We start from the raw sequence: 27,550 nt of genomic DNA, 5'->3' as shown, positions 1-27,550 counted from the left end.
GTCAAATTATCAACCATCATCTCCAAAATTGCAAAATAATCAACCATCATCTCCAAAAATGTCAAATTATCAACCATCATCTCCAAAAATGTCAAATTATCAACCATCATCTCCAAAATTGTCAAATTATCAACGATCATCTCCAAAATTGTCAAATTATCAACGATCATCTCCAAAAATGTCAAATTATCAACGATCATCTCCAAAAATGTCAAATTATCAACCATCATCTCCAAAAATGTCAAATAATCAACCATCATCTCCAAAAATGTCAAACAATCAACCATCATCTCCAAAAATGTCAAACAATCAACCATCATCTCCAAAAATGTCAAATAATCAACCATCATCTCCAAAAATGTCAAATAATCAACCATCATCTCCAAAAATGTCAAATTATCAACCATCATCTCCAAAATTGTCAAATTATCAAACATCATCTCCAAAATTGTCAAATTATCAACCATCATCTCCAAAATTGTCAAATTATCAACCATCATCTCCAAAATTGTCAAATTATCAACCATCATCTCCAAAATTGTCAAATTATCAACCATCATCTCCAAAATTGTCAAATTATCAACCATCATCTCCAAAATTGTCAAATTATCAACCATCATCTCCAAAATTGTCAAATTATCAACCATCATCTCCAAAAATGTCAAATTATCAACCATCATCTCCAAAAATGTCAAATTATCAACCATCATCTCCAAAAATGTCAAATTATCAACCATCATCTCCAAAATTGTCAAATTATCAACCATCATCTCCAAAATTATGAAACATAAAAACGTCTCATTTGTATTATTCGGATTCTTCAGACTACTGTTCTCATCTTGAGTGTTATTTGCACAAAGTTTCGGTCGATGTAATCTCTGATCTTCTTCAGGTGTATCTTGTTGACTCTGAATCACTCCATCAAACTTGGGAATTTGCATGGAATTTCAAAGTGCCCTTTATTTAAACTACAATGTAGCATGACATCATTCCGTCAGCCATGACTGGGTAGAAGTCTACAAGGATTCATAACTTAGTGAATAAAGTACTTGGTAAAATTCAGTTGTAAGTTACACTCTTCTGGCGGTTGGAGGTTCAGTTTTCAATGTTAGCGACACTCAAAATACAATTATGTGGATTAAATGAAGGATTCTGTTTGATTACAATCAAACCTGATTGTAATCAAACAGAATCCTTCATCCTACTTGGCCTTTTTGGTCAAGATCAAAGTGTAGTAGTAGCGCGCATGACCATTTGGATCACGCGCCTCAAGTTGGTCCACGAAGGGACATCTGTTCCTGATCGGGATCTGATCGTTTACTTTAAACATTTGCTTAAAGTAAAGATCAGATGCGATTGGAAGAGGTTGCCTAGAGTGGAATTTGACAAGAGGTGGGTGCACAGCACTAGTTTGTGCATCCGTCGAGGAGCCAAGTTTCAATACGTGTTCCCTCCTTAGGCATGGCATGGGCGGTGCTGGGTCCTACGGAACCCATCCCGCCTACGTTAGCATTATAAGTTCAGTAAAGTAACTCTTGACTAGTGGTACAAATGAGATCCTGTTCCTGATTTTATTTTTTGGTATTAGAGAACCTCTGAGTCTGCCCAACCCCCCTGCTCCTCATCTTTATTTTCTGATGCCCCCGGTCATCGCCCTACTCAGAGGTCACCTTCCTACCCCCTCCATCCGTTGCTTTATTTTCTCCCACCTCCATTAAGGCGACTTCCCCAAACCCCATTAGGGATGCTCTGCTTGTTTTCGGTTCCCCGGAAAACAGTGGGGGATCTAGCCACATAGAATAGTACAGGGGGGTCTTACTAACAACACATTAGTAGTTTTTTCCTTATTTTTGAAATGAACATTTTCATTAGTTTTTTCCCACTCCACGAACATTTTATGCCAATTAATTCAAGAACTCTTTCTAATGAAATCGAACTTTATTTTCTCACACATACACACACACAAAAAAAAAAAAAAAAAAAAAATGCACACACAACATACAGAAATGAATATACAAATTGTACATAGTTAAATTTTACATTGAACGCTGGGGTTATTAGTTAGATTAGGATCCACAGAGTGATTGAGGTATTTTGGTAAATGTCGCCAGTCAAGAGTAAGACTTCAAAGTCTCATCTGTTACATAGTCAAAAAGACCCTGTACCCTCCCCTTCCCTATTTCTTGTAGGGCCTTGTGCCTAATTTTGTTGAATTGAATTTTTTGTACGTTTTTTATGTTCAATTTTTTCTTTCTCAATAAAATATATAAACAAGATCAAAGTGTAGTATCTGTTCCGGCAGATACTGCAAGCTATGACTAGCTATGACTAGCTAAGACCAGATGTGGGGGCAACCCCACATGCCTGACCTTTAACCAGCTCCCATTTCCCACCTCTCGGGAGCTGGTCCCCTTTTTCCCTTCCCCCTCCCTTCACTCCTCACATTAAAAATTGGCCTTGTGCCTAATTTGCTCGGTGGGGGAGCAAATAAATACCATCTGTTCCGGCAGATACTGCAAGCAAAGACCATATGTGTGGGCAACCTTACATATAAGACCTTGGTCAATGTAGGGGCAACCCTTCATACCAATTGTCACTATCCAACTCCCCTACTCCCCGGGGAATTGGTCCCCATTCCCCTTCACTCCTCACATTAAAAATCGGCCTTGTGCCTAATTTGCTCGGTGGGGGAGCAAATAAATACCATCTGTTCCGGCAGATACTGCAAGCTATGACTAGCTATGACTAGCAAAGACCAGATGTGGGGGCAACCCCACATGCCTGACCTTTAGCCAGCTCCCATTTCCCACCTCTCGGGAGCTGGTCCCCTTTTCCCTTCCCCCTCCCTTCACTCCTCACATTAAAAATTGGCCTTGTGCCTAATTTGCTCGATGGGGGAGCAAATAAATACCATCTGTTCTTCAGATGCTGCACTTCCATTTCTTGTTCTCTTTCGGTGGAGCATTAGTCCTTCACGACTGAGACAATTTTTATTTTTGTACCTTTTCTCCACGTTAAAAAACGACCCTGGTGTCTAACTCTGTCCCGTGGGGAGCCATAGTAAATAGGTACAATCAAACCTGATTGCATGACGTCATGTTCCGAGAAAAGCCGAATTTTACTAGTACCGCTTTTTATTATAAAAAACAACAAAAAGAACAAACAGTTAAAATGTCAGTTTATGGATATATAAATTGCATTTGTTCACAATCCATGCAATCCTTTTCTTTCTCATCTAAAAGATATTCTCTTGCAAAATCTTTGTTTTTGTTTTGTTTTTTCTCACAATCACATTTTCTTTTATAACCGTGAGCTCAGCTGTGAATGCCGCCTTTCAACATGTAATAAACCCAACTTAAATTATTGCTTCATTAAAATCAGATAAAAGTTCAACTCTCAAATAACTTTTTTTTTATTGTATAAAAATCAATTTTATATTACTCTTGTCTTTTATGAAATAACTAGGGTTCCCATGGCATCAAAAATAATGGCATGTTTGATTATTATTAGTGGTAACGATGATGATGATGATGGTGGTGGTAGTAGTAGTAGTAGTATACTTTTTTATTGTATAAAAATCGATTTTTATATTACTTTTGTCTTTTATGAAATAACTAGGGTTCCCATGGCATCAAAAATAATGGTATGCTTGATTAGTAGTATTAGTAGTGGTATTATTATTATTATTATTATTATTATTATTATTATTATTATTATTAATAGTATTAGTATTATTAGTGTTCCATATTGAGTATATTCTGACATAAACATGTACATATAGACGCGCGGTCGTCATAATGGTGTATATAATTGTCTAACGTTATACTCTTATTTAATGTTCGTGTCTTTTCATGTATTTATAAAATTGAGCTTTATTGTTGTGGATGTATAACATCCATGTAACATTTTGTGTATCTACGTATCAATGTAGGGGTGCGTGTGAGTGAGCAGTTGTTTAACACAAAACACCTTTCACAGTAACATTCACTTAAGTTACAGGGTACAGTTCTTAACAATAAACAGGTATACCTTTTGTTGTACTCTTTTTTTCTTCTTCGTGGCAGCACTCATCTTGGAGACACTAGAAATTAGGACCTTTCCAATTTCAGTGCATCCTGCAGTTAATGCCAAAATAACTTTTTGTTAATTTTAATATAGCTTTTATTTCTGTTCCACATATGCCGGGTTGAGTCGTGCCGCCAAGTTCTCCTTACTTGTATCACATCTTAAATTCATAATGCACTTTGAGTGAAACATTGGGAGTTATTGGACCTTCCTTTTCCACTTTTTAGTTCACACACACACACACACACACACACACACACACACACACACACACACACACACACACACATATTCCTTCATTTTTTTTTTTTTTTTCAAACAAAAATATAAGTTTTAAGACTGAGACATGTTTGCAAACACTTCATTTTAATTGTTCTAATTAACCACAATTTGCAAGTGACCATCTATTACTAAGTGTTTATTTATTATTCTAATTTTTGTTACCATCTCTCTCTCTCTCTCTCTCTCTTTATCTATCTCTTTGTCTCTCTTTACTTGAAGCTGATAAAGGAAAAAAAGGGAATATCACAAACAGTAATACTATTATTTGAATGAAAGGTTCCTGTATTTCTACAACGCCACCATTAGCCCATGCATATAGTATTGATGCTACACCTAAGCTGGTTCATCTATCACTAGTTTCTCCCTCTTAGACAGGTTCCAGAAAAGAGTCTTGAATCTAATAGATCCCACACTATCAAGCAAGCTCCAGTCTCTGTCCCATCGCCATAATATTACACTGCTTTGCCTGTTTTACAAGTACTTTATAATGGGATGTTCTCTGAACTCATTGTACTCGCTCAACATACATGCACCTGACAAACCCGTCAAGCAACAAAATTCCACCCCTCCAATGTTGAGATCCCTAGATGCCAAAAAGTCTCTACTCCCTTTTCCCTCGAACTGCTAGATTTTGGAATTCCTTCACTATTTCCTGTTTCTATTAACATGCAGAAGTTTAAATGTAATGTGAACAAACATCTCACTCATCTCCTCACATAATCCCCTGTTAGACACGATCTCAAATAATATCTTATGTCCAAGTAGCAATATGCCTAGCTTGGGGTGAACAAGAGTAAAAAATTGAATAAATAAATTGTATATTTTGGATTTTGTCGCTTTATTTTTTTCTTTTTTTAATATTTAGCTGCTTTGCAAACTCTCACTTTTCCCTGATTTAAACAATCTAACATGAGGTCAGTAATAGTCACATTTTTTCTTGTTCACACACACACACACACACACACACACACACACACACACACACACACACACACATGGACGTAAATATCTCCAAAATAAATAATACTTTCGGAAAATTATATTTATTCAGTTTTGCAACAACTTCAAACTGAATTTTTTTTTTTTCTATTTTCAATTTAGATCTTTTCCAAAAAAGAAGAGATGGTTCGTCATTTTAAGTGGCACAAAAAAAGAGATGACTCTCTTCAATACGGATTTATGCGCTACAGTCCACTGGACGATTGTGGTTTTGCTTATACAAATTGTCCACACAATCGACGACAGACTCACTACCATTGTTTACAGGTAAGACCGACTCAAATAGCACCCACTCCCTTTTTTTCTTTTTTCTTTTTTTTTGTATTCTCTCTCTTGTGTTTAAAGCAGGGAGCTGAGAAACTGCTTGTGAATTAAAAGAAAGACAACAAAAATAATTGGTTGATTCAATCGTTGAGTCAATTTTTACATTTTTATTCACCATTTTTTGTTTTTGTTCTCTCGAAATCATTATGTGTACACATTTAAATAAAAGTACGAAGCATGATATATATATATATATATATATATATACACACATATGGCACTTTGTGTATGTGTGTGTGATTTCGTTTCCTATGGATTCCGAAATGGTTTGACCAATTTTTATAAAACTTCACACAATATACTTTATATCTGGGAGTGTTCTTAGATAGGTTTAGTATTGGAATGTCTCCGATAAGTCGAAAAATCTTAAAGAAGGAACAGACCAATTTTGAACAACAAAGTTAACACCTTATATCATTATCACAAGTACATTTGAGAAGTTTTATCACCATACAAGCAGAAAGACAAATCAACAATCAACAAAAATCAACAGTATATTCTTTGATAAGACAGGGCCGCATTCAAAATGAATGGGTCATTTTAGGGCGCAATTGAACTATGATATTTGATTTTTAAACTCACGTGTCTCTGTCTTATCAAGTAACCTATTGTTGGTTTTATACATCAGGCTGGTCTGCTTGTGCAGTGATAAAACTTTTCAAATGCATTTGTGATATTAGGGTGTTAAATTTGGTCAAAGCTAGACTGTTCCTTCTTTAATCTTTAAAATCCAAAACAATGGCTGAATCCTTAGAAAATGACCCCCAGTCTGTAATAGAATTGACCATTGGTTACATTCAATAATACCCAAAGTTCTTTTCCTTTAACATTTGAAGAAACATTTCCAACCACCGATTACCATTGCTGATTTAGCATTTAAACACCTCAGTCTAACATTCACGGGCAATATGAATTGGAATAAATATGTAGAAGATACTGCTAAGGCTACTGCAAAGAAGGTAGACTCCCTCTACCAGGTTAGAAAACTTCTCACGCCTGCTAGTATCCTATATCTCATAGACACTATTTATCCATCCATGGAATATTGTTGTCACATCTAGTCTGATACATCAACCATTAGCCTCTTCCACTTTCACAGGGTGCTAATAAGAATTTCTAACCTCGGACAGGTATTCTAATATCTATCTTTCTATCTATTATTATATAAAAGGAACTTTGTGTAAATTCGTTCCCTATGGACTCGAAAATGGCTGGGACGATTTTTATGAAATTTTATATGAAGGTACTCTATATGCCTGGTAGTGTTCCTAGATAGGTTTTGTATTGGAATGTCTTCGATAAGTATCGATAATCGATATATATCGATAATCAAAATATATTGATAATCGATATATATCGATAATCAAAATATATCGATAATCGAAATATATCGATAAGTATCGATAATCGATATATATTGATAATCGAAATAATCCAATGAAAGAAGGAACAAACGATTTTGACTAAACCTACACAGCCTAACAAGTGCAATGGAGAAGTTTTATTACCACACAAGCCAAAAGTCCAGACATATAAAATCAACAGTAGGTTCTTTGATATGACGGGGGCATGTTTGAAATGAATGTTTCTGTTTAAAGCATAATTGCACCATGATATTTGACTTTTTTATTTTAAACTTAAATTCAAGCCATTATCACCGCACAAGCAGTAAGGCCAGGCATATAAAATCAACAGTAGGTTCTTTGATGAGACAGAAATGCATTCAAAATGAATGTTTCTGTTTAGAGCACAATTAAAGCATGATACTTGACTTTTGTATTTAAAACTTTAATTCAAGCCATTATATGTAAAAATAATTTTATAAAATCAACATTAGGTTCTCTACAGTGCAATGTAGGCTACAATCTATTGTGAATTAAGTCACCATGAGGAGGCATGTAAAGCTTCCTCCTGGTGCGGAGAGTGGGGAGGACGACTAGTGTAGGCAATCAATCAATCAATCTGATTGAAAAATGATCGATTTCACCGAATCAATAAAAGAAATATTGGAAGTGTGGAACATTTGTTGATCTTCATTCAATCCCGAGCAAAATCGGGCGCCTTGCTAGTATATATATATATATATATATATATATATATATATATCCGGGTCCCTGCTTCCCCGACTGTACTGACATGCAGAAGTTCAAGTGCAACGTGAACCGACATCTTGCTGCCCAACTTCCTACACAGTACCCCTGATGCTTATGTCCCTGATAGTAGCCCCCTACAACAAACTGGCAATGTGCCTTGTTTGGGGTGAAAATGTAATCAAAAAAAAATGTGTGTATATATATATATATATATATATATATATATATATATATATATATATATATATATATATATATATATATACACACACACACACAATGTGTGTGTGTGTGTGTGTGTGTGATGTTACATGCTAACAATTCATATTGATAAGTTTTTTTTGTTTTTTTTAATTCAATTGATTTCCGATGTCACGTAGATAGTACCACTTGTTTTAATTCAGAATAAAAATGAATATCTTTCAGATTTTTTTTTTTTTTTTTTTGCAAAATGTCACTTAATCCCGGTTACTGATTCCACATTTCCATTTTGCATAACAAATGACATACCGGACAAGCATTTCTTTTGAAAAAGCACATTTTTATTTACTCAAGAACTTATAATCTCATACATTTCTATAGACAAGTCTACTAAATTCACATTGACAATAGCGTACACGTACTTATGCGTTCTCAATGTCACGGTTTTACTATTTATATACGCCAAATTAAGATAAAGCATAATAACTGCTCCTACCGATCTTCTATTCATGTGATATTTAGGTTTGTCGAATGTTAAACATCAGTATACCATCAATAATGTGCTGTGGTCCCTAGATTTACTAGAAGTCAGGTCTTCGTGTGTAGCCTAGAATGACACCAACATTTAATGTGAATCGAAATAAAAAGAAATTGTTTATATCTCTATATAAAAAGAAACTTTGTGAGTTTCTCCATATGGATTCAAAAACGACTGAGTCGATTTTTATGAAATTTTACGCAAAGGTACTTTATGTGCCTGGCCGTGTTCTTTTTTTTTTTTTTTTTTACACAGTGATCACCACTTATCAAGGCCCGGAAGCCACTCAGGGATAAGGGTTATTGCAAGTACATTACGTTAGTGTGGAGATTTGATGAAGTGTTTACTTAAGGGGGCGGTTCATTCTTATATAGGTTTTGTGTCAGAATGTCTTCGATAAGTATGGGTAATCGAAATAATCCGGTGAAAGAAGAAACAGGCGATGTTGACCAAAGTTACACAGCCTAACATCACAAGTGCATTTGAGAAGTTTTATTGCTACACGAGCTAAAAGTCCAGACATATAAAATCAACAGTAGGTACTTTGATATGACAGGGGCGCGTTTGAAATGGATGTTTCTATTTAAAGCACAATTTCACAATGATACTTAACTTTTTTTATTTTAAACTTCAATTCAAGACATTGTCACCACACAAGCAGTAAGGCCAGGCATATAAAATCAACAGTAGGTTTTTTGATATGACAAGGGTGCGTTCAAAATGAAGGTTTCTGTTTAGAAACAATTGAAGCATGATACTTGACTTTTGCATTTTAAACTTTAATGCAAGCCATTATATATAAAAAATAACTTTTGTAAAATCAACAGTAAGTTCTCTACAGTGCAATGTAGACTACAATATATTGTGAACTTAGTCACTGTGAGAGGTATGTGAAACTTCCTCCAGGTGTATCGCAATGGTTAGAGCAGGCAATCAATCGATTTGATTGAAAAATGGGCGATTTTACTGATTTTGATGACAATAAAAATCTAGGAGTATGAAACATTCATTGATCATCATTTAATCTCGAGTAACATTGGGTCACCCTGCTAGTATATATATATATAAAACAAGCATACATAATAAATTGAAATATTGAAATAATAGAAGAGTCACATTTTGGTAAAAAAGAAATTGAGAAAAACGAAATTTGATAACAAAGTATTTTATACAAGTAAAAAAATTTTTAAAGTTATTTTAATGTTATTAAATGTTTATAGTGCAGCACATGTTTAGATAAGAAGCCTGTTATTAAATGTTTATATAGTGCAGCACATGTTTAGATAAGAAGCCTGTTATTAAATGTTTATAGTGCAGCACATGTTTAGATAAGAAGCCTGTTATTAAATGTTTATATAGTGCAGCACATGTTTAGATAAGAAGCCTGTTATTAAATGTTTATAGTGCAGCACATGTTTAGATAAGAAGCCTGTTATTAAATGTTTATAGTGCAGCACATGTTTAGATAAGAAGCCTGTTATTAAATGTTTATAGTGCAGCACATGTTTAGATAAGAAGCCTGTTATTAAATGTTTATAGTGCAGCACATGTTCAGATAAGAAGCCTGTTATTAAATGTTTATAGTGCAGCACATGTTTAGATAAGAAGCCTGTTATTAAATGTTTATAGTGCAGCACATGTTTAGATAAGAAGCCTGTTATTAAATGTTTATAGTGAAGCACATGTTTAGATAAGAAGCCTGTTGTTAAATGTTTATAGTGAAGCACATGTTTAGATAAGAAGCCTGTTGTTAAATGTTTATAGTGAAGCACATGTTTAGATAAGAAGCCTGTTATTAAATGTTTATAGTGCAGCACATGTTTAGATAAGAAGCCTGTTATTAAATGTTTATAGTGCAGCTGCAGCACATGTTTAGATAAGAAGCCTGTTATTAAATGTTTATAGTGCTGCACATGTTTAGATAAGAAGCCTGAGTGAATAAAAGTTACAAATCAAATAATCATTGTGTGACTGTGTGTGTATTTTAGTATTTAAAAGCTGGATTTGTGAATCAAGGAATTGTTTTGCTCCGCAATCCCCGCCGCCAAGGGTCAAGACTGTATGTGGAGTTCCTTTTATTCAACTTGCACTGGCTTATTACTTTCGCGTATAGGTGTTAAATTTTTGAGCTTCCATTCCAATTGGGTGAAAATACTTTGCTTTTCCACCTTCATATTGAGAGTTGTTAGCTTTAGGGAATGAGGAGGAAAGCAAATTCCAACAAAGCAGAGGAGAGAGTGTAAGCAATCTTAGCCATTTGCGTTTTAACATTTGTAGAAAACGTCCCACACAATCACCCCCCCCCTTCGTCAGTAACAGCTACAATTTTGTCAATACAATCTTATAAATGTATACATATTTTTTTCTGACTTTAGTTTCTTCATGATTTTTATGATTTTTATTTGTTTATGGCAGAGTTTTGCTAAAAATGTACAACCAAAATTAAGCCCGATCAATGTACGACTGACTGTTCCTGCTGTTTGTCATACTGAAACCATGTGTAAAGTTGCTTGAATCAGCAGGAGCCGAATTGGACATTAAGTTATACCGGATTTTAGTTGTATATAAAGAGCTTTACTAAAATTGTATGACTAAATACTCTACGATTATTTGCTTCTGCTGCTGATTTGCAAGAACTACTGAGTGTATCAATGCAAAGTAAACCAAAAATCTGTTGTGCTATTATTCATGTCAGTAGGTGAAACGTGAACAAATTCTGCAGAATCTTTCATGTTTTTTCTAATGACTGTAAATACTTGATGCTTCGCCAAGGCTATCAAGGGTATTTTTTTTTTTTTTGACGCCATCATTAGATGAGTTGCCTACCACGGTTTAAGAGAGGCCCATCTACCCTCGAGAGAAGGATAGACCCGCCAGTTTCCCAACCTGGTATTGTACAGCACAATTACGTTGACACACCGGTTCTCACCAGATCACCGAAGTTAAGCAACATTGAGCCTGGCCAGTACCAGATGGTGACTATTTAGGAAGGCGAGGCGCTGTATGTACCGTGAGGTAAAATACCAGGTTGGTTGGTATTATTAAAATAAACTCACAAGTTTCAGTCAAGAAGTTATTTTTTTGGCAAATATATTTTTAGAATCATACAAAAACTATTTACAAAAAAAATTTTTTTTTTAAATAACCTGTCTTAAGGCAGATAGTAAATAGATAAGTATTTATTTACATAATTAACTCCTTAAAAACTGAAACAATTATTTTTTTAATTCTGTGCGCCACTTTTTTCGTTTTTTTTTTTTTTTTGTTAAATCTTTTTTTAAAAAAATAAGTTTATTTTTAGATTAGTTGTGCCTTGATTTTACTAATTAGGCATGACTAAAAATTAAAAATGATTTCATGTACGTCTAATTACATTCTAAAATACTGAGACAATTATCAGGCACACTGTATTGGAAAAATTAATTCTCAGGATTTAATTAGTCAAACCAACTTCGACAGTTTTAAGTTTAATTTAAAAAAACAAACAAAAAACAAGTAATAGTCGATAATAATGATAAGGATTTTTTCTACTTTTTACGCAGATTTTCTAGTGTCACATTGTTATTGTGTTACAAAATTCAAATTTTAAAGAAAAAAGGTCACTTGTAAAATTTAATTTGCCAAAAAAAACAAAAACTCTCGGCTTAAAGTTGTGACTGTGACTAAATTCGTTTTGTTTTTTATTTCAATAATAAAGAAATTAACTTGTTTATTTTTACTTTTTTTACAAAGATAAAAAATTGGCACATTGGGTTGAAAAAAAAGTCTCAGTTTGCCATAATTTGCCAAAAATAATCGCGACTAAGTCGTTTTATTATTTATTTTAACAACATTTATGGCGCTAACGAACTGAGTAGATCGCGCATATAGAAGGGAATATTTAATAAAAATCGGGAGTTTTCTTTAGTAAATATCTTTTTAGGTATGGACAGATATTTACCAAAAATAACTTCGGAAACCTCTGAGTAAATTTCTTTTATTGTTTCTTACAAGATTGTTTTATGATATTTTACATTGACGGACCAAATTGTTCGCTTGTATCGAAGTTGCTTGAATCAGCAGCAATGGCAATTATTCATACATAAAGCGTACATAATTTTTAGTCATACATATTTAGTAAAACCGGTTTCTGGCAATTAAGAAATAGCGCATGTGAGAATCGGGCATTTGTTGACGCATTTATAATTGATTTACAGAATCGTTCGATTATTTGTGTTTCTAAGTTTGACTCTTTCTTAGATTTTATTTTTATAATTGTTCTTGCTAATTTTTTTTTTTAAATATAATATTTTTATATATAGGTTTTTGTGAGTTTTGCTAAATTCCACTATTTTTTTTTTTTTTAACTTGGCAGAAAAATTTCAACTTTATGACTTATTTTTGTGTTGTTCAGTTTGTCTTTTATTCTGAATAAGAAACTTTTATTCCTTGAGTTGAAGTCTATATTATTAGGAAAGATTTCATTATTAGTCCAAGTCTATATAATTATGAAAGATTTTATTATTAGTTGAAGTCTTTATAATTATGAAAGATTTTATTAGTTGAGGTCTATATAATTATGAAAGATTTTATTATTAGTTGAAGTCTATATAATTATGAAAGATTTTATTAGTTGAAGTCTATATAATTGTGAAAGATTTTATTTGTTGAAGTCTATATAATTGTGAAAGATTTTATTAGTTGAGGTCTATATAATTATGAAAGATTTTATTATTAGTTGAAGTCTATATAATTCTGAAAGATTTTATTATTTGAGTTGAAGTCTATGTATATATGAAAGATTTTATTATTTGAGTTGAAGTCTATAGTTATGAAATATTTTATTTGAGTTCAAGTCTATATAATTATGAAAGATTTCATTATTTCATTTGAAGTCTTTGTAATTATGAAAGATTTTATTATTTAATTTGAAGTCTTTGTAATTATGAAAGATTTTATTATTTGCTGAAGTCTATATAATTATAAAAGATTTTCTATATAATTATAAAAGATTTTCTATATAATTATGAAAGACTTTATTATTGACTTGAAGTCTATATAATTATGATTTTATTATTTGACTTAACGTCTTTATCATTATGATTTTATTATTTGACTTTAAATTTTTATAATTATGAAAGAATTTATTGAGTTGAAGCCTTTATAATTATGAAAGATTTTATTATTTGAGTTGAAGTCTTTATGATTATGAAACATTTTATTATTTTACTTAGTCTTTATAATTAAGATTTTATTATTTGACTTTGAATCTTTGTAATTATGAAAGATTTTATTTCTTGAGTGGAAGTCTTTGTAATTATGAAAGATTTTATTACTTGAGTGGAAGTCTATATAATTATGAAAGATTTTATTTCTTGAGTGGAAGTCTTTGTAATTATGAAAGATTTTATTATAAGTTGAGTGGAAGTCTATAATTATTTAAATCTTTATAATTATAAAAGAATTTATTGAGTTGGAGTCTTTATAACTATGAAAGATTTTACTATTTGAGTTGAAGTCTATATAATTATGAAAGATTTTATTATTTTAGTTGAAGTCTATATAATTATGAAATATGTTATTATTTTAGTTGAAGTCTTTATAATTATGAAAGATTTTATTATTTTAGTTGAAGTCTGTATAATTATGAAATATTTTATTATTTTAGTTGAAGTCTTTATAATTATGAAAGATTTTATTATTTTAGTTGAAGTCTTTATAATTATGAAAGATTTTATTATTTTAGTTGAAGTCTTTATAATTATGAAAGATTTTATTATTTTAGTTGAAGTCTTTATAATTATGAAATATTTTATTATTTTAGTTGAAGTCTATATAATTATGAAATATTTTATTATTTTAGTTGAAGTCTTTATAATTATGAAATATTTTATTATTTTAGTTGAAGTCTTTATAATTATGAAAGATTTTATTATTTTAGTTGAAGTCTATATAATTATGAAAGATTTTATTATTTTAGTTGAAGTCTTTATAATTATGAAAGATTTTATTATTTTAGTTGAAGTCTTTATAATTATGAAAGATTTTATTATTTTAGTTGAAGTCTTTATAATTATGAAAGATTTTATTATTTTAGTTGAAGTCTTTATAATTATGAAAGATTTTATTATTTTAGTTGAAGTCTTTATAATTATGAAAGATTTTATTATTTTAGTTGAAGTCTTTATAATTATGAAAGATTTTATTATTTTAGTTGAAGTCTTTATAATTATGAAAGATTTTATTATTTTAGTTGAAGTCTTTATAATTATGAAAGATTTTATTATTTTAGTTGAAGTCTTTATAATTATGAAAGATTTTATTATTTTAGTTGAAGTCTTTATAATTATGAAAGATTTTATTATTTTAGTTGAAGTCTTTATAATTATGAAAGATTTTATTATTTTAGTTGAAGTCTTTATAATTATGAAAGATTTTATTAGTTGAGTTGACGTCTTTATAATTATGAAATATTTTATTATTTGATTTGAAGTCTTTATAATCATGGAAGATTTTATTATTTTAGTTGAAGTCTTTATGATTATGAAAGATTTTATTATTTTAGTTGAAGTCTGTATAATAATCCATGATTTTATTATTTGAGTTAAAGTCTATATAATTATGAAAGATTTTATTATTAGTTGAAATCTATATAATTGTGAAAGATTTTATTATTTTACTTGAAGTCTATATAATTATGAAAGATTTTATTATTGACTTAAAGTCTTTATAATTATGATTTTATTATTTGACTTTAAATCTTTATAATTATGAAAGATTTTATTGAGTTGAAGTCTTTGTTAAATATGAAAATTTTATTATTAGTTGAAGTCTATATAAGTATGAAATATTTTATTATTTGAGTGGAAGTCTTTGTAATTATGAAAGATTTTATCATTAGTTGAAGTTTATATAATTATGAAAGATTTTATTATTTGAGTTGAAGTCTATATAATTATGAAATATTTCATTATTTGAGTTGAAGTCTAAATAATTATGAAAGATTTCATTATTTGAGTTGAAGTCTAAATAATTATGAAAGATTTTATTATTTCCTTGGACAGTAAATAAAACTTGGAATGCGTTGAAATATATGCGATCGGATTTGGACTATAAACATCTTCGAGTGCTTTTGTTTTGTTATCAGTGATATTCATCTTTTCTCATTTTTCCTGTGTGTTTCTTTGTGTATGCCTCCCCTCGAAAGGTCAGAGATTTTTATTTTATTTTTTTCCGTTTTCATTTTTTTATTTGTTTTGTGTATTAAAAGCTTCTTTTTTATTTGTTCATACCTTCACACATGTATTTTTCCTTTTTCTTTATGTTAAGTAGTTTTGTTCCTTTTTTTTCTTGCTTTATATATACATATATTGCTTGTTTGAAATATTTTTTGGTGTGTTTTTGTATTTTAGTATTTTTGTTGAAGCCACGTGCTTCAGTATTTGTGTGTATTGTTTTTGCACATGCTCCTTGGTAGACGTATATGAATTTTTTTATGAACAAAATATATTTATATATCAACAATTTTACAGAAATTTTAAATATATTCGGTAAGACCAAAGTTTGTTGTAGTTTTGAAGTTCATCAATAGGAAATAAAGTTAAGTGAAATGTTGTGTGTGTTAGAGTTTACCTTTTGGGTTGTATGTTTTTATCAATCCACTGTTTTATGGACTTGTAGAAATTCACACAAGATTACTATATTCTCATATGGTTGTTACTTTTTGGAGCTAGGTAATATTTGACAAATTGTATATTTTGTAACGAACAGGTGTGCGCGTTCCTGATAACGTAGCGCATATGGGCGAGTGTGAGAAAATCAGCTGCAGTCATAGGATAATTGACTAACAGAAATATTAGCAGCAACAGCCGTTTTAGCATATATGCAAATTAAGCAAGTGTGCATGCGTTGACGTTACTGGAATACGTAGAGAAAAAGAAAACAGGATAGCACATGGTCGAGCAAGAGAAGCAAAGTACGTTCCGGAGAACTTGGATGTGGGAGTCGAGGGCGAGAAAACACTGTCGAAGGCTGACATCAGTTGACGAGTCCAGAGACTTTGAAAAAGCACATGTTATAAAATGAAAAAACATTTTTGAAACAGAATGAAATGCGTTATTGTTGGAAGAACCACAAATAATTGCAGTTCATTTGCACTTAAAAAAAAAAAAAAATACTGAGTCAGATTTTTATTTCTTTCCTTTTCTATTTGTTCGTTCCTTTGCGACAATACCAGACAACGTGTGGGTCCAAGAGATTTTAAATGTAACGGCACGGTTAAAAAGTAACCGTTGCGTTACAATTTTTTTTTTTTTTCACTAAAATTATTTGTAAAAAAAAATAAACATTTTTTTTTTTCCGAATTAGAGAGAATATTTACAAAAATAACATAAGTTAAACATGACATAAAATAAATTAAAAGACAAAAATATTTATTTAATTTTTAAAATCCTAAATGTCTTTTCTCATAGTTTTTTTTAATAGAAAATCTTTACAAAAACAAACGATAATGAAAAGTAAGTACATCAACAAATTATTTAATTTCCCCAAATCTCGACTTGTCAGTCTTTATTTTTTATAAAGATTTTAGTGAAAAAAAAGTCTGTCTAACTTAAAATCTGTTCCTGCTTGTTGGTCTTTACATCCAATGTTGCTCGAATGACATGCTTAAATATCACACAAATAGAAAATTATCAGGAGCAGTAGTCATGCTTTTTCATACAGTTGTCGTGCCTTAATTTGTTGCGCATAATTAGTAAAAGTTTTGACTAAGGCTCTTAATTGATTGTTGTCAACATCTGATGGCCGACCACTATGCTCATTATCTTCAAGATTCTCATTGCCGGCACGAAATTTCTTAAACCACCATTGTGCTGTACCTTTAGTAGTGGTTCCTCGGCATTGATAGTATTGTGAGATGTTTCAGCAGCTTTTCGGCCTAACTTTAATTGAAATAAAAAATTGTGTGAATTTGCCTTTTTTCCCCTATTTTGTATTCAACGTTCTGAAAAGAGAACATAATTGTTTTTAAACGATTGTAATTTAAATGATTAGATTGAGCGAAAAACGCTCTTTAAAATGATTTATGAAGTAAAGGTATTATAACGAAAACTTTGATTTGAAATCAAAATTTAAAATTCCGCAAGAACTTTCTTCTCAAGGTAATAATTTGATATTTGGAGTATGCTATCACCTTCTAGCCTCCTTTTTAATAAAACAGGATTTCCCAATCGAATGATTGATAATCTGGAAAACGTGACACGCGTACGTACGTTAAAGTTACTACGGTACGTACATATAGATAAACAGTTGATGATATCGTTTGTGGTACCGATCCTATAAGCCAGAAAGTACAACTGCCAGCTTTCAACTAGATAGTTATATGTTCGATCCATGGGTCATGGCTCAGAAGCTGTGATACAGCGAAACAAGCTGCCTGTGGATGATTCGTGTGTGTACACACACACACACACACACACACACACACACACACACACACAAGAGGAAAGGATAATGATAACAGAAATATATATGCTGGTGTTTATAGATTTATTGATCAATTTGAAACAAGGGAATACAATAGAGTGTGTAGGAGTTATGAAAGCTCTTTATGCCAGGCATTTCGAAGCCTACTGCTTCTCATCAGAAGAAGTGAGTTGCTAAGTAACAAGGACGCAGCATCTAGGCATATTAGGGAATTTTGTATAGGTTAAATATATGAGAGGGGAGAGAGAGAGAGAGTTGTCTAGGGGATTATTAGATAATTATGATGCTTTAAATGATAGAGAGGGCCTTTAGTAGAATTGGGTGATATATCATATAGCACTATCTTAACACTAGTCAGCAACCTTTTACACTTCTCGCCTATAAATTCTATTTTTTATTTCACTTTATTATTTATTTTTACTTTTATCCTCTACTTTTTATTCTATCATACACTTTCCTTTAATCTTTTTCTTTTTACCCGTTATTCTTTATTTTACTTATATGCACATGTCCCTCTTATTAGACCCTAGCTGATTATTTATTTATTGAAATTCCATAACATATAGTCAATACTCCCTAAAGCGTGCGCCATCTTCTATCGCTCAATCCTACTATATTTTCCCTTTGTATCTAAGCTCTAACTGCATGTCGAGCCTTTTATTTTATCGAAAAGTATCGATTTAAAGAATCCATTTCTTTGATCTCCCCCCCTATATATCTGTGTGAGAGAGAGATTTTAAATGTTAAGTGATTATAATGCTAAAAAGCTAGAATTATAATAAGCTAAGATTTGTGTGTCAAACTTTATATTATCGTTCAACTGTTGAATTCCCATGGACCAAGAGCTTCTCTTTTCTTTCTTTTTTCTTTTCGTATCTATTTGTTTAAACTTTCATCAATTATCAACGTAAATGGGAATTTTGATCAAAACTCCAAGTCGTCCTTTCCTTTGCACAAGAATAATATCTGCTTGAGAAAATAGGAAGTAACCTTTGAAGTTGAACCTAAAACTCCAAGGTCGCCAGATTATGCAGTCTTTTTGGACATAATATTTTAAAGCGGATATATTTTATTTTTATGAAGTTTTCATCCCCCGCCCCCTTTAAGTAGTCTTGAAATGGGAACGAGAGAGATAACAAAAGAATAAGTAATAATGCAAGAGAGGACAGCATTAAGTGCTTTGAAGAAAGAAAAGGGCGATGAAAACTCCATTATAAATCTGAGTCATAAACTGAAGGGAAAATAAGGAAAGAAATATATATATATATATATATATATATATATATATATATATATATATATATATATATATATATAAAGGGAGACAAAAACTTCATTAAGCAGGCTATTAAGGATAAAATAAAAATATAGATTTCTTATATATAATTCAATAAATAATATAAATTTATTTTGTTATCAGTTAATGTTCTTTGTTTAATATTAGTGGCCTGGCAAGGCCATAGGGGAGACAACCAAGCTGAAAAAAAAACCCATCGAAGCAAAATTCATCCCAATGCAGCAAAACTGAGGCTGACCTGTCAGGACACTATCTATACAAATGTAGGCAAATTTGGGCATATTTTATGGGTTAAAAAATATAGGTTCTTTTTAACCAATTGTCATAACATTTTAACCATAGAATAGTGTTATAATCTTAATAAAGCTTGCAAATTTTCATGTAGTTTAGTCCCTTAGAACAAAAGATATAAGAATTTCAATATTCAATTTAACTACAAGTATATATATAATATATATATATATATATATATATATATATATATATATATATATATACTACCTTTTTTAAGTTCCTAATCTCAGTGAATATTGATCAGAAGTTAACTCATAAGGCTCGTTGGAAAGGTAGTGACCTGAATTGTGTAGTGGGCTTATCTCTCTCTCTCTCTCTCTCTCTCTCTCTCTCTCTCTCTCTCTCTCTCTCTCTCTCTCTCTCTCTCTCTCATATGAATTACAAAATATCTGATATTTTCCCAAAACCTCATGCCTTAATGGATAGGAGACTAAAACTTGCTGCTATGGTCTCAAATGATCTGAAATAACAGCAAAGAGAGACTTGATTCCAAATATTTCTCATATGTTATATCTCCCGTCTTTGGGTTTCATACATGAAATAAATTTAACAGTCCATAAGGATTAGTTGATACTGAAGATATTCATAATCGTACCCTATTTGTGAAAGAGAGGAGATATAACATATGAGAAATATTTGTAATCGTCTCCCCTTGCTGTTATTTCAAATCATTTGAAACAATAGAGCAAGTTTTAGTCTACCCTCTATCAAGGCCAGAGGTTTTGGGGAAATATATGTATGCACGTGTATGTATAAAAAAGATAGATATACATAAAGAAATAGATAAATAAATAAATAAATAAATATATAGGGGGATATACATGGAGAGGGAGAGAGAGAGGGGGATATATATAGAGAGAGAGATGGATATAGAGATAGATAGATGGATATATATATATATATATATATATATATATATATATATATATATATAAAGAGAGACAGATAGATAGAGAGAGAGAGAGAGAGAAATGGATATATATATATATATATATATATATAAAGCTGAACGTCTGTGTGTGTGTCTGGTCACGAATAGGCTCCTATATGGTTGACTATTATAGAAAACTGATCACATATAATGATAGAAGATGTATCGAGACACAGGAATGGGTATGTTTGATCTGGCATAATGATTTCATTAAAATTGTGGGGTCTGCGTACGCGCCTGGTCCACAAAGTATGGAAATAAAAAATTTAAAAATTAAGAAAAAACGTTTACAAGTGTTTTTGATATAGATGTACATAAAAATACTTTGATAAGTATGTTTTAACTTAAATAGGGATGGTATAATAAAATTGTGGGGTCTACGTTCACGCCTGGCCTCCATAGAATGGAAATAGGCACAAACTTTAATAAAGACTTTTCATATCTATTTGCGTAAGTATACTTTGATAATTATGCTTCAGTTTGAAGAAATATGATATAATAAAATTATGGGGTGTTCGTTCACGCCTGACCTCCATAGAATGAAAATATGTCAAAAGTTTAGATCCACAGAATATCGTGATAAGTGTTTCAGTGTGAACAGGTATGGTATAATAAATTATGGGGTTTATCTTTATTTTTACTTTCATGATATTTTGCTTTGGTTTTGATACCCCCAAATTCGAAGCTATCTCTTTACAACCCTTCCTTTTCATAACCTATCATCTATCTATAAATATAAAAGCGAAAATGTGTGTATGTATGTGTGTTTGCGTGTCCGCTAAAAACTTTCGACAGACAGAACAAAAATTCACAAACTTGATATCATATTGAAGCTCCATCCTTCGCCTGAAAAATATCGAAAAATTGGCCAAAAACGTTAATTTTTTCACCCCGAAATCGACAATTTTCGACAGGATGGGGTCAACAAAAACCGTCCTCTCATGACAACGACCGGTTCTACGCATGCGTCAGATGACGTCATGACCGGATTTAATTTAAATAGTTGAAGAACTGACTAAATTTCATGTACGTCGTGTTAGCTCAGTTGGTTAGCGCATTGGGTCGTTATCTAAACGTTTTGGGTTCGAATCGTGGTGTGAGATGTCTTCTTTTTTTTTTCGATTTTTTAAATTTAAATATTGAGCCAGTGTTATTTAAGCCATTTTTCACGTAACGTTCGTTTTTCTGTTTTTTTTTTTGTTTTTTTTTACTTCGCTTATTCTTAGGTTTTCATTCACACCCCCACCTCCGACCACACACCCAAAAACACCCGGGTACCCACCGATTTTTAAAATTTTAATATCGAAACTGGCTTATTTAAGCCATTTTTCACAAGTTTTAACGTTCGTTTTTCTGTTTTCTTTTTTGTAAAGTAAAGTAAAAAAAAAAAAAAAAGATGCGTAATATATATTTTTTGTATATTAAATTAAGACAAGATGTCATATTCCAAACATCACAGCTTGGGATTAGATAAAATTCATGGAATTTTTCCTAGCAGACCACTCGGCGTGGCCTGGGATTGGAAAAAATTGGTTGATATAATTAGCCGATGTGGGTGGAAATACATTGAATGTTTCCTAAGATGAAACCGCTTCAATTCTAAGAACAGATACTATGCTTTGATCTTAGCCAAAAGACCAAGTAAAAAAAAAAGATGCGTATTATATATTTTTTGTATATCAACTAATTCTATTTAGAGGGAGGAATGTGGGAGGCATAATATGAGTTAGCGGGAGGGGGGGGCGAAAGATGAAACCGCTTTATTTCTAAGATAGATACTAAACTTTGATCTTAGCCAAAAGACCAAGTAAAAAAAAAGATCCGTATTATATATTTTTCGTATATTAACTAATTTTATTTAGAGGGAGGAAGGTGGGAGGCATAATTAAGAAAAAAAAAAAAAAAAGACCAAGTAAAAAAAAAAAATGCGTATTGGATAAAATTGGTATATATATACTAGGAAAATACCCAGCGTCGCCCGGAATTGTATGACATAGCACTAGCACGACATATATACTAGCTGATTACCCGGCGTGGCCTGGGATTGGATAAAATTCATGGAATTTTTCCTAGCAGAACACTCGGCGACGCCTGGGATTGGAAAAAATTGGTTGATATATGTACTAGCCAAATGTCCAGCGTCGCCCTGGATGGATTACATAGGTGGATATCTGTACTAGCAAAATACCCAGCATAGCCCAGGATTGGATAAAGTAGGTGTATATGCACTAGCAGAACAGCCGGCATCACCCGGGATTGTATGACATAGGTGGATGTGTACTAGCAGAATACCAAGCGTCGCCTGGGATTGTATGACATAGGTGAAGTATAGGTCCGATTCGACTATTTTGAAGGTGCTTGTGCATTATAGGCCGATTTGACAATTTTTAAGATGCTTGTGCAGTATAGGTCCCATTTGACAATTTTGAAGGTGCTTGTGTAGTATATATGTTATAATATGCAAGTGACCTCCCTTGAATGTAGCTTCATTATCAGATTCAATTAGATTAATATACAATCATTGTTATAATATGCAAGTGACCTCCCTTGAGTGTAGCTTCATTGTCGAATTCCATTAAATTAATATACAATCATTGTTATTATATGCAAGTGACCTCCCTTGAGTGTAGCTTCATTGTCGAATTCCATTAAATTAATATACAATCATTGTTATACTATGCAAGTGACCTCCCTTGAGTTTAGCTACATTGCCGAATTCCATTAGATTAATATACAATCATTGCTATAATATGCAGGTAACCTCCCTTGGATGTAGCTTCATTGTCGAATTCCATTAGATTAATATACAATCATTGTTACAATATGCGAGTGACCTCCCTTGGATGTAGTATCATTGTCACATTCCATTAGATTGAGGTACAATCGTTGTCATAATATGCAAGTGACCTCCCTTGGATGTAGCGTCATTGTAGTATACCATAAGACTAATACACCATAATTGGTATAATATGCAAGTGACCTCCCTTGAGTGTAGCTTCATTGTCGAAACCAGTAGATTAATATAAAATCATTTGTGTAATATGCAAGTGCCCTACCTTGAGTGTAGCTTCATTCTCGAATTCCATTAGATTAATATACAATCATTGTCATAATATGTAAGTGACCTCCCTTGGGTGTAGCTTCATTGTTAAATACCATTAGATTAATATGCAATCATTGTCATAATATGTAAGTGACCTCCCTTGGATGTAGCTTCATTCTCGAATACCATCAGATTTATATACAATCATCATTATTATATGCAATTAGATTAATATACAATCATTGTTACAATATGAAAGTGACCTTCATTGGATGTAGCTTCATTGTCGTATACCATTAGATTGATATACACTCATTGCCATAATATATAAGTGACCTCCCTTGGATGTAGCATCTTTGTCGAATACCATTAGAATAATATAAAATCATTGGTGTAATATGCAAGTGACCTCCCTAGAGTGTAGCTTCATTGTCGAATACCATTAGATTAATATACAATTATTGTTATAATATGTAAGTGACCTCCATTGAGTGTAGCTTCATTCTAGAATTCCATTATATTAATATACAATTATTGTTATAATATGCAAGTGACCTCCCTTGAATGTAGCTTCATTCTCGAATACGATTAGATTAATATACATTCATTGTCATAATATGTAAGCGACCTCCCTTGGATGTAGCTTCATTCTCGAATACCATTAGATTAATATACAATCATTGTTATAATATGCAAGTGACCTCCCTTGGATGTAGCTTCACTGTCAGATTCTATTAGAATAATATACAATCATTGTTATAATATGCAAGTGGCCTCCCTTGGATGTAGCTTTGTTGTCGAATACCATTAGAATAATATACAATAATTGCTATAATATGCAACGGATGGATGTAGCTTCATTGTTTTTTTTTGTTTTTTTTACACAATGATGACCACTTATCAAGGCCCGGAAGCCATTCAGGGATAAGGGTTATTGCAAGTACATTACGTTAGTGTGGAGATTTGATGAAGTGTTTACTTAAAGGGGCGGTTCATTAGGAATTTGTTAATGTTGGACTTGAAGACATCCAAGTTGTAGTCCGGTGGGAAGCAGGCAGACGGAACAGAGTTCCACAGGTATGCAGTTCTGCCCTCCCCGCTAGGTCGTGCCTGTTTTTGTATTCTTTTTGGGCCAGTTTGCTGCATTCACTTACTATATGGTTTATCGTTTCGTCTCTTATTCCTGCATTTGCTATTTTCTCGTATTCTATCGATCTTTGCTTTGATATGGTTGGTTCTTATCGAGTTATCTTGTGCTGCAGTTATTAGGGATTCAGTTTCTCGGTTTACATGTCCTTTTCGCATCCATGTCCAAGTGTTTTCGTTATTCTCATCTTTTGTCGTTTTTATGAATCTTCCGTGTTATTATTATTATTATTATTATTATTATTATTATTATTGTTATTATTATTATTATTATTATTATTATTGTTATTATTATTATTTTTATTATTATTATTATTATTATTATTATTATTATTATTATTATTATTATCATTATTATTATTATTATTATTATTATTATCATTATTATTATTATTATTATTATTATTATTATTATTATCATTATTATTATTATTATCATTATTATCATTATTATTATTATTATTATTATTATTATTATTAATAATATATTTATTATTATTATTATTATTATTATTATTATTATTTTCTTTGGACAGTATTTACCCATTGACCATTCCATTATTCCATTTAGACCGAATCTCATTTCCAGTTTCACGGCAGTTTCATTTTGGATTTAGGATATTGTTCCCATGACCGGATAACTCTTAACTAGTGTAGATTGTCTAAGCTTGTCTTGTAACTATCAATTTTTGTCTTTCTTTTTATGTACAATATGTATTTATCTTTCGTTTCATATTTCTCCAATCAACGTTCTCATAAATCAAGGATCCATACTTCTTGGGGTTAACGCTTGATCTCTATATGAGACACCTACATATTCGAATATCCATTTAAAGTTATCATTTACCTCTCAAACTCTGAGTTTGCGAAGAACATGATTTTCCTTTTCCCTAGTTGACCATTTAGATATGTCATGGCATAACCTTTCTTCTGGTTTTGCTAGATTCCATCTAGTCTGGTGGCGTATCCAGTTTCATGCTATTACTTCAGGTAATATTAATCAAAGAACATGTACTATTCCTCGTAAATGCCCGTGTGGATAAACCATTGCGAGGAGATCTTATTTGTGCTGCAAATACTATGCGATTTTGAATATTTAGTCAGGGTTTACTTGTAGGGAAAACGTATCCTCGTGCCAAAACCCTTCGTATTTCTGTGAGTCTTTACTTTTTGGTCATTTCTCACCCTTTGACAAGACGTTAGTTTATTTAGAGACGCCCTACAGAAGAAAACTGACAGAACTGCCCAGGCTTTTTTTTATTGAAAGTAGGAGTACTCATTCCCTAGGACGCTGGCTTTCATATCCCGTTTTCCCGACTTTGTGTTACATCTTTAAGCTGTGGGTTGGTTGGTTGTTCTTTTTTTTTTTTACGGCATATCAACCCTTTTCATGCCGAATCCAAAGATTTTGAAGAAAATTTTTTTAATAGAATATATTTGTTGTTTTCAAGTCGGTTTCTATTTAACCCATAGTTGAGACCCTAACAAGTACTACCACTCCGGGTCAGAGTGGACCTGGGAGCAATGGCAATTAAAGGGTGGCTCCACACTCCCCTTGATTTATGAATGTTGTAGCGGTTCGGAATTATCGTGAGTTAAATTGGCTCTTCAGGTGCATCGCAATTATTGATATTCCGGAAAATACATTAAATATGCTCTCAGCCTACTACCTCACCAGAACGTCCAGTTAAAGAATTTAATATATAAGGTATCTCAATGCAATTTATTTTATGTTTAAATGACCATAAAACAAACATCTATAATATAGATCTCATCTGTCTGTTTAAATGTATGCATGTATGTATGTTTGTATGTTTGCTTAAAACTTTCGACAGAGGCCACGGATTTTCACGAGGTCGGCATCGTTTTGTAAGCTCAACCCTTCGGACGACAAATACCTTTAGAATAATATACAATCATTGTTATAATATGCAAGTGACCTTCCTTGGATGTAGCTTCATTGTCGAATTTCATTAGATTAATATACAATCATTGTTATAATATGCGAGTGACCTCCCTTGGATGTAGCTTCATTGTCGAATACCATTAGATTACGCAAGTGGCCTCCCTTGGATGTAGTTTCATTTTTGAATACCATTAGATTAATATACAATCATTGTTATAATATGCAAGTGACCTCCCTTGGATGTAGCCTCATTGTCGAATACCATTAGATTAATATGCAATCATTGTAATATTATGCCAGTGAGCGCTCTTGGATATGGCTTCATAGCTGGATATTTGTACTAGCATAATACCCAGCATTGCCGGGGATTGTATAAGAAAGGTGGTACTAGCAAAATACCTGACGTTGCCTGGGATTGGATGAAATAGGTGGGATGTTTCCTAGGAGAATACCTGGGATTGGATCAGATAGGTGGATATTGTGCTAACAGAATACCCCATATAGGAAGGTGGTGCGATTATGTCGTAAAATCATGAAAAGTTATTGTCCAAATTAGTAACATATCCAAGACTTATGAAAATGATGAAATGCAGGTTATTTGTTGGTGTGTTTGTAATGAAACAACACGCCAGACAATGCCACAAAGTAATTATTTTAGCAAAAGGAAAGGATATTATGTGGGTTAAATTATAAAAAACGATTGTCGAAATTAGTAACATATCCAAGAATTATGAAAATGATTAAATGTAAGTTATTGGATTGGTGTGTTTATAATGAAATGAACAGCCCAGATATAGTCTTAAAGCTAATATTTTAGTAAGAGGGAGTCGGTTATGTGGGTTACATCATTAACAATGATTTTAGAAATTAGTAACATATCCAAGAAAAGTGAAAAAGGATGAAATGTGAGTTATGTGCTTGGTGTGTTTGTAATGAAATTACCAGCACAGACAATGTCTCAAATGT

The 27,550-nt window shown here is 31.9% G+C and overlaps 1 protein-coding gene across 11 annotated transcripts in view; it reads left to right on the top strand.

The window, feature by feature from the left end:
* Positions 1-27,550, top strand: part of LOC145269173 (zinc finger protein castor homolog 1-like) — a 750,830-nt gene that overhangs the window by 590,621 nt on the left and 132,659 nt on the right. For all 11 annotated transcript variants that reach the window (XM_080124811.1, XM_080124789.1, XM_080124817.1 and 8 more), the window contains one exon: positions 5,449-5,613. In XM_080124811.1, the coding sequence (XP_079980937.1) occupies positions 5,449-5,613 (165 nt within the window). The remainder of the gene's footprint in view (positions 1-5,448; positions 5,614-27,550) is intronic.

The sequence above is a fragment of the Euprymna scolopes genome, chromosome 4, assembly GCF_053919585.1.
Source record: "Euprymna scolopes isolate OS-2025 chromosome 4, ASM5391958v1, whole genome shotgun sequence".
In the NCBI taxonomy this organism is placed as follows: Eukaryota; Metazoa; Mollusca; class Cephalopoda; order Sepiida; family Sepiolidae; genus Euprymna; species Euprymna scolopes.
Note: the sequence above shows the minus strand (reverse complement) of the source record. Positions and strands in the feature narration are given on the sequence as shown.